The following is a 22409-nucleotide window of genomic DNA, read 5'->3' on the forward strand; positions in this document are numbered from 1 at the left end:
AAATACTTGTCCTTCTGGCGCTTCAGTGGTAAAAGAAAATGCAGTTGGGGACAAAGGAGAAGACTCTGCCAGAGCCCCATCCCAGACATGAACCCCGCCGCACCTACCTGAGTGGTCCTTCACAAAGGGGCTGGTGGTGGAACTCTTCCCGTTGGTGCCAGCTTCCTGCTCAGGGCGCTTGGTGGGATCCGTGTGCCGGGGCAGCCCCGCCGAGTTGGGATCTGGGGGAGAGAAAGCCAACTCATGCAGTTTTGGTGCTTGATGGTACAGAGCCTTAGAAGTCAGCTCTAGGTACCTCGTGAGACGCGAATGGCTTTGAACAGAAGAATCTTTATGCAAAGGTCTGGGAGATATAAAAGTACGTAAATTTCCTTTAAAAAGCAAAATGGTTATATTAGTTATTTCAGAGGTTTAAATTGTGAGGCCATCTGCAGAAAATATAGGGATTCCTGTAACTGGCAAGAAAAACTTTGCAGATGACATTTCACTTTTACTGAGGAAGTTGATTGAGTACTAAACCAACTTCTACTTAGAAGAATAATTCTTTCTTCTTGCACAATTGGTTATCTATATGTGAAAAGAGACAATGAACAAAAACCTCTCTGTAATCAGAATTCATAACAAGCAAACTATAGAAATATTAGCTTCCCTCCTTTCATGTATCTTAAATAATTTTGAACAGCAGAGTTGTGGCTTTTGTTGTTAAAATAAAAATAAAAATGACTGAAATACACTACTCCCAGGTGACCTTTCCTTCTAGGGATCTCTCCAGTGAAGAGATCTTATTACAGTAACCCTCCTCCTGTAGAAATCTGTCAGTAGCCGAGGAAGAGAAAATAGGCTTTGCTTTCAGATTATAAGGGAGAAATGACTACACTAGACTCGGCTGGATCTCTGCTCTACACCGCTAAAACAAGCCTGAAGACTAAAAGGACACTGAGACTGATCAAAGTGATTTCATGAAACAGCAGATGATCTTTACCTTGTCCAACTTTCATGAGGATCTTCATGGTTTTTGTCTGGCACACCCCTCCCTCCTGGTTATCCAGGCCCTCCAAAGACCCATTTGATGTTGCTGATTAAAAATAAAAGAAAAATAAAAAAATAAAAATAAATAAAAATCAGGAAATCAACAGGCAAAGTGATGTGAACATGAGTGTCTGAAAGCAGAAATTCTTTCAATCTACTAGGACCTATTCTTGTTGCTCGGGCTGACCTATGGAAAGTTGTGAAATGTTGAAAGCCAAAGGAATGAATACATTGGTAAGTTGCACAATATATACAAATGGAGGAATGTGTTATCAAGGTTTCAGATTTACCCAGCAACTTTTTTTTTCTATGCACAACTGACTGACTGACTTGGACAAAAACACAGGACCTTGCTAAAAGGTGATCACGTCTGCTGAAAAGGAACCTGGCAGTCTCAGAGGAGCAAAGCACTGAAAATTCACCTTTTTTTTCTCCCAACAATATCTTTATAATCACCACGTTACACCTGCTTCCTCTATTACAAATCTCCTGCTGGAAGAAGTGAACGCATACAAAAGACCCAGGTGAAAGCTGAGATTCTGCACTGATTGGAAAACCATTTAATATTTTAAAGTACAATCTCATTTTTCTCAGCGCTGAGGAGGCTCCGCGGGGGCGGGGGAGAATGTGTTCTATTCTTACGGAAACCTTTTAGCTCATGCAAGCAAACGGGTGCTTTCCCCTGCGTTTATATCGTTCTCGCTTATCTAGGCACTCGCTGGAACCACACAACCCTGCTGCAAGTTGACGCTGCAATGCGATTTGTGCATGAAGCACAACTCCCTTGGAGAATCCAAAATTTTGAGTCACGGTCTAGGGGTGCGCCGCTGCTGCCAGCTGAGCCAGCTGTCGGTTGCAAACCCCCAACAGCTGCTGGAAAACTATTCAGCAGCTCCTCAGCCCTGGGCATTGCTGCCACTTCGCACTGCGCCGTGCACCGGCCATGCTGGCCGGCGTCCGTGCTGGTGTCCCAGCCATGGTGGCAAAGCAGGCACATCTGCCAACGGTGGACTCTGGCTTTGCTATTTAGGGAACACACTGCGGGTATTCTCAGCCTGGCTGTCCTGGGGGAGCAACTTGCACCATCATTTCTTAGAGCTGTTTATCCAAGCCCCAAAACACCCGTACCAGCGGGTGCATGCAGGCGCACCGGCACCGGGCCACCAGCTGGAGAACACAAATAGAAAACGGGAGATAACGGAGCTCGCTGCTTGCCATGGCTGTGGTGAACTGCTTAAGCAGCACTTTCCTGACTCTGCCCCTCTCCTTTCAGCTCACAATCCAATTCAACCAGGGCTTCACACTGTTCAGATCTTTGTTTTTAATTCTCGCTCCTTCTCTTTCGCCCTCCTCGGGGATTTTCTTTCAAATGCGGCCTATGTATATTTCCTTTTTCCTTCACAATGTCTTCCTAGCCTCATGGCAGTATTTTCCTTCCTCTAATCTTCTCTCTAGCCGTAAAGATATAAACCCCATACTGCTGAACCCTGCTTCCTCGCCTTTGATCTATTCCTTGTTTTTGTTCCACTCCTGCCTCTTTTGTGACAAACTCAAATTACAGCCACCATACAAACTTCCCAAATTGTTCTTTCTTTTCCTAAAATTCCCTTCGCCTCACATGTGGTCCCTCCCAGTTCCTCCTCTTGTTCCCTCCCCCCTGTAAAAACATGACAATGGCTGTACACGCAACTACTACTTTTTTTTTCCAACTTGCAAAGACTTTTTAAAATATAAAAGACCACAATGAGTAATTTAAGATAAAAGCCAATCTGAAATGTGCCACTGAATTGCCAGGCTCAGAAAATAATGGAGACATATAGTTTTGTTTTCTTTTGTTTTTTTCCAGAGGGAAAAAAAATCAATACTAAGAACCAGTTCTGGACATAAATCAAATGTGTCTTTGCTGAAAGTGTTTTTTATGACCTATTTGCCAATGTACCAGCACAAGGACATGGAGAAAAAAAAAAAAAAGGCAGTAAATAGAAATACCAAAGCTGAGCATCAGCTGAAAGTACAACTAATAAACACTGACTTTGTCTTGCAGTTTTTGTTATTCTTAGTTTGTTTTTTAATCGAGGCGATGGGGGCTCACATCTCTTTAAACACCTTCTACTTGATTTTAATTGAATAGGGTGCTGCTTCTTCTTAACATCAATGCCTTTTTATTCTTTAAAGGCCTATCCATTTAACCCACAGAGCAGGAGACCTCAATGAGATGCAGAGGATGCAGTCTGACCTCAGTACAGAATGAGAAAGTAAGACAGCAAAAAGAATGCAAAATTACTTCAAATACAGTCTCCAAACGGGAAGGCCCAGATGTACAATGAGTCTGGTTGTGTGCCTACGCGAGCGCAATCTGCCTCGCTTGCTCGCTAAAAGAATGCTTTCATAGCTTTGATGTCAAATGAATGAATTTGCAGAAGTATTCACTTTTTCCACAGTTCTTCAAGGGGTTTTCAGAAAGCCTACGTTATAGCTCACAGTACAGACTGCTACATCCCGAGGAAGGGGGAATTTTCAAAGAGGAGCATTTCAGTGACAAAGCAAAGTTTCCATCTCAGCTTCTCCCTGTAATTAAACCGACAATTACCCAAGGCCACTGGAGGAAATTATTTTTCAAAATTCATTAAGACTATTGAAATATAACCTCACATACCCCTCGTGTACCAGGGAGAAAGTGGGTAGTTTTAAACACATCGTTTCAAGCTCTGAAAAGCTGCATGGAGAAAAGAAGCAATCTGGGACATCAGAGGGAGGAAACAGAGTTTCATGCTGCTAATGCCCCTTGACAGTTTAGCGTGCACAAGTCAAACAAGAGAGCAGGTACAAAATATTCCTCAAACACTTGCCGCTGCCGTTCTATATTGATCTCCAAATGAAAATTATACCCACTATGATGTAAGCTCCTCCACCGCACTTATGCTTCTGCAGGAAAGTGACCCTGTACCTGGAACTCTGCTCACACTGAAAGCTTAGTTAGAAAAAAAGAAAGTGTCTGTGATAGGAGTTTTGGGTATAAACATAGAAACATAACACAAGTTTCTTGTGTCTAAAATGGAAATGCTACTCTCTGGTGTGTTTATATGATCAAATTTCAGACCTTCCATCCAGCTAATTTTTATATACATATATATAAAAAAGAAGAGATTTGGTTTTTTTTATAGTTAGGTCTAAATATGGATATATTTTAGAGGCAATTGCTCACACAAGAACTACCATATATGGCCCTGTGCTAAGAAGACTAGATACTACTTAAATATTAACCTTTATAAACATAATCAATGATTAATATAAAGTTTCTCATGAGTATTAAATGTTCTCAGGACCCCACACTTCACTTTGTATTAATACAGCAACACAGAGGAAACTAGAAGTAAGTGCAATGTTGCTAAACAGGTAGCAAAATATTTTTAAACCTTTTGATGGATAGGTACCTCTGATTTTCTGAGACCTGTCCTGTTCCACTAGTGTCAATTGCAAAACTAATAATTACAGTCAAAAGCACACTAAATTATTCCATTGACAGTTTATGCACACCCAGAAATAAACACATATAATCCCCCTAAAAACTCTATTAAGACTTTCTGACAAAATTGTAATAATTTATAGGCAATGTTTACAGCAGCCAGTCAAAAGTAATGTTTGAGCTCTGTACACACAGACACTCTGTGTCTGCATTCCTTGAATACAACAGCAGCTGCCATTTTAGAAGGAATATAAGATTGGGTTTTCAACTTTCAGAAAAAACTGACTTGTTATGAAATTACGGTTAAGACTCTGCTGATACATACTTACTCTGGAGAAGCGAGAACATTTTCAGCTTCATAAAATACTGCCTTAACATACCCTCTCCCTTACACAAGAGGAAATTAAATTATTCAGACCAAAGGATTTCATTCCAGGTCTGCCTTCCCTTCTTTGAAATATATAAATTATTAAGAAAAAAAAAAAACAAACCAAAAATAAAACCCAAACAGAAAACCAAACCTGGAACTCATGTAAATCAATGTAAAATGTTTTACATTTATTTGCTTTTAAAACTTCACAAGTGTTGTTTATTGTACGAAATGCATTAGTCACAAATGCAGAGGCAGGGAACCAGTGAGTGAAAAAAAGTCAGCTGACAAGCATAGTTCCTGGCTACGATTCTTATACGGTCCCCATGGAGAGGAAGTAATATTACATTTTAATATGTCTTCATTTGATTGTTATTACTCTGCCTCCCAGGAGGCTAAGCCACTGCATGGATCTTGGCTGTTTTCAACCTATCAGGTTGGTAACATTGCTCTAATCAGATGGAGAATTAAGCTGCTGGATTTGTGCCTGTATATAGCTTTTCATTCACAAAGAGATTAGAAATGAAGGCACAGTCACAAAAATTCAACTTCCTTCACTCCTAAAAACACACATTACAAGATGAAAAAATGCTACCACAATTACTTACAAGAAAACACCAGCAGACAAAAATCTTAGCCTCTTAATTCTGCTTCAATTATTACCCATACTTCTATGTTTAACGATTATGAAAAACTGTACCTACTTGCAAATTAAATGTCATAGCCTTTGAACTAACACAACTTTGTAACACATTTATTTCTAGAGCTTGAATTTGAAATGGACTACATAGCTGAAGAGAGAAAATATGATCATTGTACTTAATTTTCCTGTGAAAACTAAATGGACCTTAAACCACAGACTATCGGAATGAATTACTGATGTCAACTGATGGGTGAGGGCAAAATTGGTTTTGGCCCCCTTAGCATGCAGGATGATAGAAGCAATTTGGCAATGTATGAAAGACAAATCATTGACGAGGTCATCAAGAATTAATCACTGCTGGTGTGGATCTGTTAATAGAAAAATAAGAATTACAGGTTTCATTGGGGTACTGTCCAATAGTAGTGATTTTCACCATTTTTTTCTTAAATACTGCTTGAATTCAGCATCAGAAATTGGGTTTCTCAAAATCTGAGCTAAATAAAATCAAATAACCCCACCCATCTCCACTTTTCCCCAGCTGTGCTTAGAAATGGCATGGAAAAGCCTAAACAGCAGCAAAATCCACGAAAGCTTTAGATCCGACTGTAGCAAGAAGTTATTCTTCAAGCAAAGCTGTACTTGATCTCATATGCACTCACAGGATTACTAAGCGCATGTGAAGCTTTTGAGCATTTTTTTTTTTATTAAGTAATAGAACATTATTTTGGCCAGGCATCGTGTGTCTGTGCTCTGACTGCTTTCATCTGCTTTTGGTCCTTTTAATGACTCTCTTAGTAAAGCACTGAATAAATAATTCTTCTTTCCCATAAATTACCTAAATTTATGGGATGGGTTTAAGAACACCAGAAATCACATACTGCGAAACCACAAATCACAGATCACAACACAGAGGTTGTTTCTAGACCAGCCAGGGATGAAGAACAAGGCATGTGAGGTAATAGAAAGAGCGTTTTAATTAAAGGAAATTAAATTCTTTTTTTTTCCCACTTAGTATCAATGCCAGATCTGCATGGAGATCTGATACAACCAAAGAAAATTGTTCAGGCCACTCACCAAAGAACAGGTAGCTTGGCAAACGCTATGTTGGGTGAGCTGCAGAAAGTTTAGAGAGAAGATGAATATACTAATTTCAACTACTTGCAACTAATGGTTTAGCCTTGCTTGTAGTGACAAAAAAAATGAAACTGACACTGAAACCTTCACTTTTTAAAAAAATGAAATTGTCTTCCAGAATTTAACTATCAGCGGCCCCAAACCCGGACTGCAAGTGCTAAAACTTAAATGCATTATGCATAGCTGCACAGAGTACTGTCAATGGGTTGTCTGTGTTTCTATCTACAGCTATCCTCTGTCGAACTTTTTGTGCCTGAACAATAAAATCACATCCTAACTTTTCTACTGATCCTGTAGAGACAAAGAAAGGCTCTGTAATAAAAAAGATTAAAACCTGCTGAATTTGCTCGTTTAATACAATATAAGACACTGAGAGAGTAACGAAAAATGTTTTAAAATGGTTTACCAATAATTATGTGTTTTTCTAACATGTCTGGTTTTTCATCTGTCCTTCTGGCTAAGTCAAGGTGGCAGCAGAATTTTGAGGAGTTTCTCAACCTAAAGACCATTCAGAAACTCTCATTCTCTCAATCTTATTCCACACATTTCTTCAATTAAGGTAGATTTTTTCCTTAAACGCAGGCTTATGGAGTGTTTATAAATACTCTCCAAGCCAGCCTTTTTTCTCTCTATCCACACATGAAGCAAAACTTCTGTTGAAGGAAAGGAACAGAATTCTCCCTTCTTCTTTTCCATTTCTCATCCTTGTTGTTTTTTAAATCCTTATGTCGCATGTCTCAGGATTTATACCTAAACAGGATCCATAAATTATATTCTGCTCAGTAAGTAAGCAGCAGTGCCCTCCCCAGTCAAGCTGAAACCAGAACAAAATGAAGTAAAATAAAAACGAGGCCTTTTCTTGCCTGGAAGAAGGCAAAAGCTCTGTGGTGAAACTTTGTGATTCACTTTTCTAACCATTGCTCTAAAGCGTATCTTGTCCAAATGCGAATGGCGTGACTTGTGGTACTTAGATGGGACTCATGATATAGGGGTCTTCATATAATTCCCCATAAAAGTCACCACTTGTATTCATATGTCAAAAAAGGGCCAGATTTTATTACTGTTTCAATTTTTGGGGGAGGGCACAATGTGGAGGACACAAACAAGACAGAACTAATCAGTTCTGTGCTGTAATATACCTTGGTATATACCAACTGTTTAATTCCAGGCACGCCTCTGGAAATACGCAAAATCTCCTTCCTGCATCTCATGTCATCTGACTGAGGAGGACCATCCAAATATTAAGGACAAAACAGGGAGAGAGTTCTTGTAAAGCTTCCTACATTCAGAATGATTCTATTAATTCCAGGGAGACATGGCACCATACAAGAAGAATACAGGTGGTAAAAAAAAAAAAAAGCCCTTTATGCCAACAAGGTCTTTCCATAAAGGGAAAAAGAGACAGCGACCAAGACAGAGTTGGAAAGTATCAAAAAAGCTGCGAGCTCCAACTGGTTTCTGCTGCCCATCATTTTAAAAACAGCACCACTTTATCTCTGGGTTAAGGAATACCACAGCTGAAGTGTACTACAGAGTAAATTATTTGCTGAATTATTAACCATTGCAGAAGGTCACAGCATCCACCCACCCACAACAAAATCCTACTTGCTTCACTGCTGTTAAGTGTCCCTTTTCAAAATTCTCTTGGAACGATTGAGGGTTTATAAAAAAAAAAAAAAATAAACCCATCTCAACACTGTATCACTATGAATGCAATTTAAGTCTTTCATTACAGTTAAGCATTTCTAAAAGTATTTCAGTTCTGTATTTCACATACTCTGAGAAATGTTGTCAGATAATGATCTAGTGCACACATGGTTGCTTCTAGTTTACATAAACAAATTATATATTTGTGAGCACTGAAGCAACTGTGGCAGATGTAAGCCCACTAATTATGATGTATTCAGCGTATATCAGAAAGTATGCATCCAAAACAGATTACTAGCTAGTTAACTTCACCAACCACAAACAGGTATTTTACGTAGGTTTATCCTTTCTCCTGGCACACTACTGGCAAAAGCCTCATGGATGGGGAGAAACATCTCCCCGCTACCACAGCAAGCTTTGCTTAACAGCTCAGCTGAACAGAACTAATAGAATTAGCGAGCATTCAGGTTACACTGATTGTTGCTAATGACAAGCGGGCTTGCTGGAAACAAAAGCAGAAGCTTTACCATTAAATGAGGACCTATTTTCTGTACCACACAAACTGAACACCACTCTTCAAAGGATGTTCATCTGCCTTGAAAATCAATCTGGTTACTGTCTGTAGCACTCGGATAAGAAAGGGTTATAGCGAACGTTCGTATTAAATAAATAACAAACCTCTTGCTCATTCTACTGTCACTAATTGCATGCAATGATATTAATGACCCAGTAATTGCTATACGAGTAGCACTGAAGTGGAAAACATCATTTTGAGGCAGAGTTCATCTCTAGGTGGTAGGACTTCACCAGTGAGTGAGTTAATGCCTAGTGACAGTTTAGAATATAACACTATAGACGAGAAAATGTGCCAGTCTCATGGTTATAACAGTTTAGATGGACATGACGTTATTTGCTTTGACCACACAGAGTCCAGGAGTAACCCCAATAAAGTGCCACAGTCAGTTTGCCCTATAGATGAACCTCATTCCTTTCAGGGGAGATGCTCTGTACTATAACAATCTAGAGCAATTTTCCACATGTTTGCTTCAATAAAAGAATACCTTCATCTCCTGCTTTTACATCAAGCACAACAAAAGTGTGCTTTATTGCAAAACACAAAAAGCTATTTACATCATCTAACTATCCTTCAGCAACACAGAGTTTGGCACCTTAGTACCGAGATCAATTATGGTACTATTGGATGACTGTGCACTTGGCAAAATGATCAGAAGTTAAGCGCTGTTTTGATTGTGGTATGCTTTTGTTTGCATTTCAACTTCAAAATACCCATGGAGCAAAACTTAACGAGGGAACATTGCCGAAATAAAGTAATCTGAATTTCCAAGGTGCTACTGGACCTCTAGTTCAAATACTTGCCATAAGAAATTAAGGGGTTTAACTTCTTTAGAAATTATCACAGACACATCTCCATCCATTTTAAGAAACTCCAATAGAAGAGGTATGTTAATCCTTCAGTGTCTGGAATTTTGAAAGGTCATGACTAGACAAGAGAACCAATACTTTTGATAATGGTGTTTATACAGTTTTTAGTATTTCACTAGTGTTTAAATAGTATAACTTTATTAAGTTTTGGGGGGTTGTGGTTGTTTTTTTTTCAACACGAATTAATTAATTAATGTCTTGATTCTGCTACTAAATCTGCTGTGGCAGCCTCTGGATGGCAGGCGGAATAGAGTTTCAGCACAGGCTGGGGCCAAACACCTATAAAGGCGCTTTGCAGGAATGGCATTGCGGGTCCTGGGGGACACAAAGTGGACCGTGAGCCAGCAGCGTGCCCTTGCAGCAAAGGCAGCCAACAGCCTCCTCAGCTGCATTTGGCAGAGCGTTGCCAGCAGGCAGAGGGGGATGATCCTTCCCCTCTGCTCAGCACTGGTGAGGCCACAGCTGGAGCGCTGGGTGCAGCCACAGGCTCCCCGACGCAGGACAGGCAGGGACTTACAGGAGCAAGTGCAGTAAATGCTCATGGAGATGATGAAGGAACTGCAGCATCTGTATAGGAGAAGCTGAGGACTTGGGACTGTTCAGTCTGCAGAAAAGAAGGCTCAGGGGGATCTTATCCATGTGTATAAACACCTGGTGAGGGGAGTAAAGAAGGAAGGGCCAGGCTCTTCTCACTGCCCAGCGACAGGACCAAAAGCAACAGGCACAAACTGAAATACAGGGAATGCTGTTTAAACCTGGGAAAAACCTTTTAAATGAGAGGGTTGCCCAGGCAGGCTGTGGAGTCTCTATCCTTGGAGATATTAAAAACTCAGCTGGACACTGTCCTTGGCAACTGGCTGCAGCTGAGCCTGCTTGAGAAAGGGCTTGAGCACGGGACTAGATGATCTCCAGAGGTGCGGTCCAAACCCAACTATTCTGTGATTCTGCGATCAACTGCACTGTTGTGGTCTAATGCATTTATGTGCTAACATGAAATACTTGAAAAATAAATCCTTCTCTGGCAGGATTTGGATTCAGACTTGTTTCTCTCACAGCAGCTCAGTGAGCACATAAGCACTAGTCTGCTGCTGCAGTTTAGTTATTTTTGCTGCCTTCATCTGCTGAACAGAAAACAGATAAATCATGCTAACAAAGATCCAAACATACTTTTTAAAACCAGCCTTATCAGCCTAATACGGACTCTTCACCAAGAACTGCTAAGACTACCTTAAGCCTAATCCTGCTTTTACTCCCAGAAATATTTGCATGATTTCCTTGGGACTGAAAAAAAGCAACTGGAAGACTGCCCATTAGGGCTTAGTTTTACAGTCTGATTTATCAAAAATAAATCCTAAAATATTCTTCCTCCAAAGTTTCCTGGATTGACTGAAGTCTGGAAAGAAAGTTCAAACTGACACTTAACCCTGTTTTTCAACCATTTCAACCCTGTGTTTTAGCTAATGCAGTTCTCAGACAAAAGTACATTTCCCTCCAAGCCAGCTACGTAAAGACTTTAATAAGGCAAAAAATTTCAAGTATTAAAAATCAATTTCATTAAAGCCTTTATAATTGCTTATGAAGTTCCTGGTCTTTTATTTGAGGACTTAAAATACTGTAATATGTAACAGATATAATACAAGCAACTGTATAAAGTAAAGACAGATCATCCCACTTGATGAGATAAATGCTCGTCACCAAACTTGGGAACAAAATGAAAGGTAAATGTGTTTCAGTATACTAGTGCACTTCTAAGTTTCAGTTTAGACAGATACTTTCCTCATAGCATGGCATGTCTCCCCAATACACGCCCCCTTGATTTAAACAGTTACTCATACCCTGCATATAAAGCATAAAATAGACACTCAACCCAACCCGCTTCTGCATGTAGTCCTATTAAGGATGTATATGTAAATCTAAGAACATATACAACTTGTAGAAAATCAGGGTTTAAGTTGTTTTTTGCAAAGCACTTCAAGTCTCCCTTATTGTTGATATGCATACGACACATATAAAGACTTCCAAGTGAGAATATTGTATGTCTTTGTAAATGTACTGTATTTCCAGTTTTTATAAATTGTTTATGAGGAACTAAAAAAGAAGGGAAAAATAAATAGTGACTAAAAATATTGAACAGCTTCCTATGAAATTTTAAAACCTGTTTAATTCCTGCGTATTGCCTTGAATAACTCTTTCTTCCAGTCCGAATAATTATTCTTCACTTTCATCTGATTCCATATCTATCCAGAATACTTGGGGGGGGTGTGTGGGGGAGGATAAATGTATTTTTTTCACAAGATGCCATCAATTAACAAACCGAGCATTCCTATCTTTCATTTCCTTCCCTTGGGAATAGAGAAATAATAACAGATTTCCTGCTGAACTATCTCTGTCTACTTTAAAGGAGATTAACGGTCGGTATTGCCTAGGTAATGGCACCGAATATGAACAAAGTCCATCAATCTAAAATAGCCTTATTCTCTTACAAGACCTGTGTGGTCTGGGACAAAACCCCAAAGGACCATGACTCCATTAATCCTGTAGGTCTTAGACTTTGCTAGAAATCTGAAGCTGCACAGGCAGTGATTTTTTCCTCCAATAATATTATTTGTATGAGCTGTATTTATATTTAATGCAACAAGAGCTAAGTGGTATTGCTGATATATCTCTTAAAAGACTCTCAGCAAAGTCAAAGACTGACCTCTAGATATCATTTTACACTAAGAAGAAATCATATATCCAATATTCTGAGGAAGGAGGAGGAAAAAGGAAAGAAAAAAATGTGATCTTTGTACAACTGGAATCAGGGTGGCTATTATCACATAGGTTTTCATTAACACCACCACCACCCAAAAATAAATAACAATAGATTCCTGAACCACTGAGTCTTTAACAAAAAGCATGGAAAATGTCTTTTTTGCAAAAGAAATGGAATCGAAATTCTGATACAGTTGGGAATCAACTTCCAAACAAAGGAAAACCTACTGTTCCCTTCCTGGTAGCTCTCGCTACGTGTTTGGGAGGTGGCAGGGGGCTGCAGACTGAAACCTGCCTCAGAGAGGTGTCAGAATGCCCAGCCAGCCAGACTAGCCAGCGCTTAAACTGTTTGGTCAGAATACTAAAATAACATTTTAATGTAAATCTATTTGGCCATGCAGAGAGATTTATTCTTCCCAGCTGGACCATATTTCAGGGCACAATCTATATTGTCCTTTAATGTGTTCTTCCTCAGACAGTTATTGCCCTTTAATTGTAACAGAATGACAAAGTGAAAACATAAAAAGCCTTGTGATTTTTTCAAGCCCGGCTAATGCTAAAGTTTCAGAATGACTGTTTCAATTTTAAAAGCCACAGTACTATTAAAGCAGTTATCCAAAATGTAGTGCTACTAGCCAGTATAAACCTTTACATCAGCCAGGGATCAAATATATATATGTGTGTGTGTGTGTGTGTGTGTGTGTGAGTGTATATATGTATATATATATGTATATAAACATATATGTATATAAACATATGCATATATAAACATATATTAAAAAACATATATAAATATATGTTTTTTAATTTCAGCCAGAGACCAATTACGTAAGCGGGTCACTTGAAAAAAGTTGACAAAAACCATTTAAAGAAAGCTGCCTATTCCATTTTGCCAATGTCAGAGCCAATGAGCGTCATTAGCTCAGCAGGCTTGGCTAGTGAGGTCACAGGCAGAGCAGGCATTTTAGAGGAACCTTTTCTAGGACCATTCTGTAGCCCCTTCCCAAGTCTCAAGGCATTCTTTTACAAATTTCGAACAGGTGAAGACCTCATTGCAGGTGACTTATTTTTTAATGCTGATGATGCCAGCCCATAATCCTGATTTTACTTATGCAAAAGAAGAGGTGAAGCAAGCAGGGTACATGCTTTCTTGGCCAAACTATCTCAGGAACGTGATGGTGGCTGGAAGGCAAGTGGCACTGCTCCATTCCCTCTGGCGTAGCTTCCCGCAGGCTTCCCCAGGGCACCCCCTCAGTGCAAACCCAGGGTACCGCAGTGCTCTCTATGCCCTCTGACTGAAGGCCAGGTTTGTTGGGAAGGGTTCAGGACAACTCCCGTTCACCAAAAGTAAACATCTTTGGCATGTTATGTATGCTCGTACTATGCTAACGCATCTCCCTCCTGTACAAGAAATGCTGCATGAGAGAGGTGCTGAAGCAGTTACACCATGACCCAAGTACTTGCAGATCGATCCCCTAGTACTGAGGAGATATTCATTGTACGTTCTGAGCAACCCACAACAGCAGCAAATTATACTTCATTCCCTAACCATGCAAAGACAGAAAAAGACTTTTTAATGCAAACATCAGAGCTGCAAATCTGCACACCCTTCTTCTGCTTAACTTTGCCCTTCGCGCAGATATTTACGTTGTTGGGCATGATGTATCTTCCTTCATGCATCTGACTAAGGGTTTTGTTAGAGGCTTATGATATGTTAGCTAAATGGTCGCATATTTTAGGATAATCTAACGTTAATACTTCTGAGATCTCAAGTACATTTGACCTTCTCCAGTTCTGCTGAAAACAGGTAACTGTAGGAAAAGAATCTATTAATTTCCGAGGAACCAAAAATTGATGATAGCAGAGAAAAGCAAGGACACTCTGTTACATCATTTATTCACTTTCACAATACCATTCCGTATCATCTTTCCTAGTACTGCTGTTCACAGAATTAACTCTTTGGATCCTGATACTCATATTGAGGAATATCTTGCCAAGGAATGGATTAGATTATTTTTTGGTTAAAGTACCATTAAATGTAAAAACAGGTATCAGAAGCTTATCTACATTTTTACTTTTTCAAAAAATTGTGATTTATGGAATGAGAGAAGTTGCATCTTTCATATGCTTAGACCGGGGAATTATCGAGTAGAAAAAATATCCTTCTGCTAAACCTATCATGAATACATCTGGATGATGTAAAATTATGGCTTAAAAATTCCTGTACAATCACATTTCCCTAAAGGTACACAGGGTTCAGGAAGCCGCTTCATCCTGTATTATAACTCCTCATCCCAAAATTACTAACCCCCTAATCTGAACAGAGATTTTACTGTTTAATGCAGCTCCACAAACCACATACTACTACCTTAGAAAAACAAACCGTGTTTTCAAATAATGGCAAGATGATAAAAGCAAATGATAAAGCACAAAACATTTAAAGGGCTGACGACAGCCTGACAGCATAAACAGCATGACATTAGGCTGTAGACACGCCATAGCGAGCACTGCAAAGAAGCTGAGCTCAGTGAACTCCTGTCTCAGGTTTGTTTGATACCCCTTAGTTGAGGGAATACAAGATCCCTAAATACTTCAAAATCAAAAGCTGGCGCATGAAATGCATCATTGCCTTCACTTCATGGAACTCCCACTCTCCTGCCAAAAACCCCAACAAATCAGGACAAAACTCTGAACTCCCAAACAAGCAGGAAAGGGAGGGAGGGAGGGGAAAAGGGAGAGAGAGGGACTGAGAAAAAGCAAGCAGTATCAGAGTCGGTGGGAGACCCGGTGCATTCCCCTTTTGGGCCCAACCACACCTGTTAAATTACAGGTGTGGGAATAGGGATGTACACAAACAATTTACGGCCTGATTTGGGTACATGATTAAGATGCATTATATTACTAATAAAAATGACAATAAACATCCTGACTACCAGAACTTGTCAGGCTGTGTCAGGTCATGAGCTTTTGAACACAAACTGTTAACATCCTATCTAGCCCCAGCATCTCTGTAAAATGGTGTCCTAACTGAGCCCTGGCCTAGTTTTCTACCCCTGTAAGTGTTTCTGAGACCGACATCACTGAGTTCATTGTTTTCTCCCTGAATGATAGAAAAGCGAGAGTTTTAGCTTCGGGATGGCTGGGTTTTCAGGGATTTTTTCTTTTTGTCTGACCTATTAAAATGTACGGGTCCCCCTGCTGCAGCGCGGTCAACTACGCTAGCAATATAGTGATAAATTAGCCATTTGTTTATGCCAGAATGAGCAGGGAAAGTAATATCCTAAGGCACTGCAGTATTACTGCAAGGCCAGTGTGATTTTTTGGGGCATTAAGCTGAAGGCTGAGCAAGTTCTTTCAACCAAACTATGCTGTAATCTTCCAGGAAATGCAACGTCTATTATGTCTTATTGCTATAATGAAATAATTATACAAAACTAATGAAAATGAGACATATTTAATAAGTCTCTGGGTAAATCCATGACAGAGATATGACAGAACTGACAGGGTACCAGAAAGCTCCATTTGTGCCCATAATTTTCAGGTAATAATTGTAACAGTGCCATTTGTTCCACTACAGCTGGTCTGCTGTGGATGTTTTTAAAAGCAGCACTAAATACTGAACATATAAAGCCAGCTATTTGAGTGTGGTCATTTTTATGCTACACACTTTCACTGGAGTTACAGACAACTATATCTCAACATCTAATCTTGCAGCTTTTACCCTGGGAAATTCTTACTGGATTTCAGTGGGAAGTTTGTCAAAGTATATGCTGTGTAAGTGGGATCAGGTTTTTATATACCCCCACAGAGGGTAGGAAGCACCTACATTAAGTGATCTTTTTATCAAAACTTAAAAACAAAAACATGGTGGTTTAAATCTCCCACAACTGTTATTTAGTAATTTCTACATTTAATATTTAATACAGTGAATTCCTACTTAGTTTCTGTGACACACAACCTGTTTTATACACACTGTGTACCATTACAGATATAACTGGGAAGTGAGCACTAATTCCTATCAAATTCACTTCCATTTCCATTTTAAAAGTACTTGCTCAGAGCACTTGTAAAATTACTGATATTTTTAACTAAGAAGATAAGAAATATTTAGAGTGGCAGACATTATATGAAATGGTTATCAGCCCGCCAATTTTCAAGGAGGTGGCAGAAATAAGACACACCGGTACCTAACTTCATTGTGACTGCAGATAAGGCAATACACGGCATTTGTCCATCTCCTAGTAACTGATGATCTTTGCTCAAGCCTTCGCAAGTCCCCATGGGGCTAAATGAGATCTACGGGCCATAGTATAACAGTGACAAAACCTAAGCTAATGTAAATTGTTGTCATGCTGCTAAGGTCTCAGTTTATGCTAACTCCTGATTTACACCATTAACTTTACACATCCTAAGTAGTTGTAGTAACAGTGGTTACCTCCAGACTTGCTTTCAGCCATACATCCCTTATCAGACTAAAACTCACACAAAGTTTATACTGTAGGACACAGGACTGTGTCATGCACATTCTTTTTACAAGTCCAGGACCATGAAAAAGGAGGAAACTTAAGATCGTGTTAGCCTAGGTTTTGCCAAAGAACCCTCCTAACTACTGTATGGACAGAATAGGTATGTATTGCAGCTATGCATGCTCAACTAGAGCCCACCAGGAACCCTTGTGGGGAAATTACACTGTCAAAGTTGGCACCAAAGTGGCCAAAAGGTCACCGCAAGAATCCGTGGACCACTTGGAGCACTGGCCAGCCATTTCATGTAGGATGGTTCAGCTCAGAATGGCCAGGCTGCCCTACTCCTACTCCCGGCATAAGGGCGCCCAAGGGCAAGGCCAATAGCATGGTACACCACCAGTGCTGCGAGCAGGAAACACATCACGGTTCAAGCTGCACACCACTTTCAGTGTGAATACAGGACACAATCTTGTGAACAAAAGGAGAAGCCCTTTACAGGCATAGAAGTACAATCTAATTTGCTTTACACAAACCAAGGAAAAAAAAGACAGAGGCCCCATAGAAGTCAGGAATAATGTTGAAGATACGCTGGCAAGAAAATATTTTCAGAGAAAAAAAATACAAACACGTTCACATTCTTCTAGTTTGCTTATAATGTACAAGACAACATACAAAAGAACGAGCAATTATATTTAAAAGAATGAGCAATTGATATTTTGAACTTACATATGACGTAATAATCTTTGTTCTTCTGAAATTCCAGGCCCCAGAGATTAGGACTGAACTCTTGAAACTTGATGGTAAACTTAACATCTTGATCTGGCTTGGCACAGTTGAGTAGAGGTGTATTGTCCTTTTTAATAGCACAGCTATCTGCTTGGTCTTTATCAACCATGTAGACCTTATAATATTCATACTGGCCAACAGTTTTAGAGTCCACCTTTGGGCATATAATATCCAGTTTGTCTCCTATCTGTGGATATAGTACCAATCCTTGTCCAGGAAGGAATCTAAAACAGAAAAAAAAGGAGGAAAAAAATAAAAAGGGAGAGAGAGAAAAAAAAAAACAGGGAAAATGTGAGACAAGTGATAAAATCTCATCCAGAAAAGTAGCAGTTGCAGTGGACAGACAGGAACAAACACACAGTTTCCAAAACCAAAATGACAGACCAAGCAAACCAGATCTTAATAGTTTGGGCCTGACTCAATTTAATATCAACAAGATGTTTATTTAGCTCTTGGAAATTACAGACGGATTGAGTCTTATAGTCCTCATCCCAGTTCTGGGAACTCTAGTAGGTTTTGTGTCTCTGGCACTCACTGCTCTTTCTTCCACACTTAGCCATTTACAGCAGCTAGTACAACGTCTGGCGGGCTACGATCCTGTTTTTCAGCTTTGGTAATATTTCTACTATTCTTGCACATATTTTGCTAATTTTGGACACGGGGCAATGACAGAAATACTCTTTCAAACCCCGTGAGCAGCCAGGCAGAAAAGGAAACAGCTTAAACTTTAAGAGTTAACGACATATTAAGATGCTGATAGATATTACTAGTACAACACAAAGGAACATCAGTCACTCACCAGGATCATGCTTACAGACCTGGGGTGGACAGAGATATACCTGACCCAAGGACCACACATGCTTCTGATAAAACACTTTTCCAAGACAGTGTGACTGCCACACTGCAATGGTTTCTTCTCTTCATAAACTCCGCCGTTACCATCACAATTTTAACTCTTTTTTTTATTTCTTGTGCTACAAGTGAAACATGGGTGTGCTTCTGCCTTAGTATGGAGGAAGACTCCTTACACAAACTGGCAGTGAGCTTTAATGTTTGAGGTTAGGCTCCACATTGTATCTTTCCTACTCGTATTAATTAATAGGCAAACTTCACCACCTCTTCACGAAAGAAAAATATAAATAATTACTTGTAGCATTGATTCATCCACAGAATGAGAAGCCTTGTTCTCACAAGGAAAAAAGCCAGAGCAGGTTTGTTTGATTCTTTCTCTGTAAGATATATTTGTTCTAATTAAGGCCAAGAAGTGCATGTTTTAGAACTACAGCCAATGACACAACGTCCTTCAATGCACAGACCTAAAACACTGACTTTCTTTCCTCTTTCTCCTGCCTGCCAGCCTTTTCCAAAGATCTTCCTTAATGGAGAATCGGCCTGAAAAAACAACTGAAACAATTGCCGCCTAATGAACACCCTTCTCCAAGTGTTAGCATTTAAACAGCACATGTAGTAAATCTAGCTTATTCACAGGCAGCTTTCTTGGAAACATTTAAATTAGAGTATTAAGGCCCAAGCAGAACAAAGCTGCTGGCGTCAGTGACCTCCAGCCTCCGGCTTGGCTAAAGGAGCCCACCAGCATGTAGTAGTGCTGGGGGAGAACTTATTAAATTAGAGAAAAGGATGATGCGACACCCCAAATTTTGAATCCATTGTTGACAACCGCTTGCTCCCACACAACGCGAGTTTATGAACTGTGCTAACTGAGCTGGATTATTTTCACTCACAAAGCCTGTGTAAGAATTATATTTGTTGTGAAGCAGTACGTAGCAGGACAAAGACGTGTAATTACAGATTTAGGGAAAAAGAACAATGAAATGTTATGGCAAGAAAAGCGACTGTTGATGTATAAATCAGTGCGCTCTTTTGTGTCGTTCAGTATAATTTCCAGACTACAGAAACTAGGCTTGGCTATGGCTGTTCAAACTAAGATGCACTGGAGACGGGGCAAAGCTGCACCGCCTCCTCCAGTTTTTGGATACACCAAAGGAATGCAGTGAAATGGTGAAACAAATGGAAAGGTGGAAATGCATCCTCCTTGGAGTCACTGGCCTGGTGAGGGATGACAGAGGGAGAGGCCAGCTCTGCAAGGGTGCTGAGGAAATGGAGGGAAGAAGACCCCAGTCAGCAAACATTCCCAAGGGAGCAGCACGGATCCTGACTCGGGCTCTTCTCGGGGATCAACTCCAGCCAGGCAAAGGCAAAGGGACAGAGTTTCTGAGCCAACCTCCGTCACTTGCGACTGACTTTACCACCTTGCCTGACCACAGTCCCACTTTACTTTGCTCCTGTGGGGCAGTGTTGTACCAGAAAGATGAAAATTACTCATATTATCCCATCTGCATGCCGGGACAAAGACTGGTCACTGTATGATCCCACTGCTGCAAATGTTTCTTCTTGCCGGTAATTCTTCTTTATCTTAACGGGAATGTGTAATATGAAACATACGAGATTTCAGAGGACCAGATCTTTGTTTTTAAATTAATCAATTTAGATTCCCATGCATAATAAATATGAAATTCATAAGGTTAGAAACGCGCACCTGTCTGTCATTATCAATAATATGACCTAAAAACTGCCCTGAAAAACAAAAAGCACTGATTCTAATTTTAGATTTTGTGTATATACATGTGTGTGTAATGAAGCAGCAGCGGTTTATGTCCTCCATGCAAACTCTGAGCGCAGACAGGATGGGCTCAGAGATGGCGTGCCAGGCAATCCTTGGGAACAGCGACCGGAGAGAAAGCACGCTTGTGTGCCTTGGTTAAGTAGCCAGGAACTGCCACGTAAAAGGTAGAGGACAGAACCACCCCCAACTGATAGCTAAAACACATTTTACATGAGCTTTAAACAGACACACTCATCAGACTTTATCACAGGGGAATATTCTCTCTATGGCTCTGAAGTCTGCACAGTTTGAGAACTGAACTCAGTAAATCTCCTTCCACTTGAGCTTCTGAACTTGTAGGATCTAACGCTGATGGGATTAGGAAAGAAAAAAGGCTGAAATGAAAGGATTAATCTGAGAACTTGATTGTATTGAAATTTTTTCAACAGTTTACAGTTTTTATCATGACCTTTGCGAGAAAGATATTTTTCCAATTTGCTTTATTTTCTTACAACAATAAAGCACAAATGCGGCTGAAGAGTATACAAAAGTTTCGCCTCAGATATATCAGTTCGACCACAAAACCTATAGTGGCTGATTAGTAGTAGGCATTATTACTATCCCTGCATTTGTGTAACGCTTTTGCTACTGTATTCTCATAAAGACCTTAAATAAATCATTTGCTGGGTACTAAGCATTTTCTGAAGCTATTTATTAAATGTCAGAAGGATTAAGACTACTGTTTTATGATCCTATTTTTGAAAACCTTATATCTAAAAACAAACAAAAAAAAGGACAATGTACATTCAGCCTTGGTAGAAGTTAACAAAAACTTTTAATCCTGAATCTTTATTTCTGTAAGAGCTGATGTGTACTTAAACATTCTGGGGTATCATCAACACTTAACAAAATGTTTGCAGGATGGCATCTGTGAAAATAAAGTTAATGAACTGGCTTTAAGAGTCTGATCAGTGCCTTCAGCTAATTAAAAAACTCTTCCCCCCCCCCCCAACCAGAAATATAATAAAGACGGAGCAAGAGGTTTTCAGACTCCTGTGGCTGATCCCGAGGAGGCTCCAATGATTGCTTGGGACAGTGACACGCTCTTTGAGCCACCGGGATAGTGACAGAACCTTCTATAAAAAGCTAATTTTCTAACTTTCTGCTTTTCAGCTCTAAGTGTTTTTTACTGGGAAACCTACATACCGGTATAGGCCCCTGTACCCCAACAGAAACTTAGGAGAAAAGCTTAGCAAGTTTCCCGACTCACTCCTGCCAGCAGCCCCGGTACAGTGAGACTAGAGCATTTGAAGCATCTTGCCCACAGTTAATAATCCTAGTGCTTAGTATGAGAAAGCACAGAAAAGTATATTAAGTACTGTAAAAGCTGCACGATGAAATTCATGCACTTTCTGTCTGGCACTTTTGGATACAGGGGGCATTTTTACTGTCAGCCCAAAATTGGTGTATTGTGGGTGATATTTGACATCTGTGCAAAGCCCATGGATGTGAATCCTGCCCACGCGTCCAACTAGTCACGCAGCTTATCAAATAACAGCAACATGCAGAGTTCCCAAACCTTTATAAAAATAAGTATTATATCAGACCAAAAATTCACATGACACATGAACAGAAAATAGGAACAGAGCCGTCCGTTTCCCACTCCCATTGATATTACAATTTCTGTACCACGCTTAATTTAAGGCCCAGCAGTTCCTGGCACTAATGTACCCTTGCTGGTCAAAGTCCTAGAGAAGTTAAATTTGATTTTGAATTTTTTTTAAAAAAAAAATTTATATTATACACAGCTTCCAAGTAATTTCTTCAGGATCTACTTCTTGCTTAGAGACACTTGGCACATTCAAGCATATTAAAGGATAAAGGAGTTTTCCTTAATGATAACCACACAAACCTACCTAATTTCATTAGAATAAATTCTCCAAAAAAATCAGAACTTTATCTGTCAGCACTCTTTTTCACTGAAAATATTCTACTATTCCTTACACAGGCATTTCTGAAACTGCAAAATTATCAACAGATAAAATTTT

At 39.7% G+C, this 22409-nt stretch overlaps 1 protein-coding gene across 1 annotated transcript in view; it reads right to left on the minus strand.

Moving 5' to 3' along the window:
• EFNB2 (ephrin B2) overlaps positions 1–22409 on the minus strand; it is a 46044-nt gene that overhangs the window by 5358 nt on the left and 18277 nt on the right. The window contains exons 2-4 of the mRNA XM_075090387.1: positions 17679–17962; positions 983–1075; positions 108–221 (exon numbers count right to left, since the gene is read on the minus strand). Coding sequence (XP_074946488.1) covers positions 108–221; positions 983–1075; positions 17679–17962 — 491 coding nt within the window. The remainder of the gene's footprint in view (positions 1–107; positions 222–982; positions 1076–17678; positions 17963–22409) is intronic.

This window comes from Phalacrocorax aristotelis, chromosome 1 (genome assembly GCF_949628215.1).
Source record: "Phalacrocorax aristotelis chromosome 1, bGulAri2.1, whole genome shotgun sequence".
Lineage (NCBI taxonomy): Eukaryota > Metazoa > Chordata > Aves > Suliformes > Phalacrocoracidae > Phalacrocorax > Phalacrocorax aristotelis.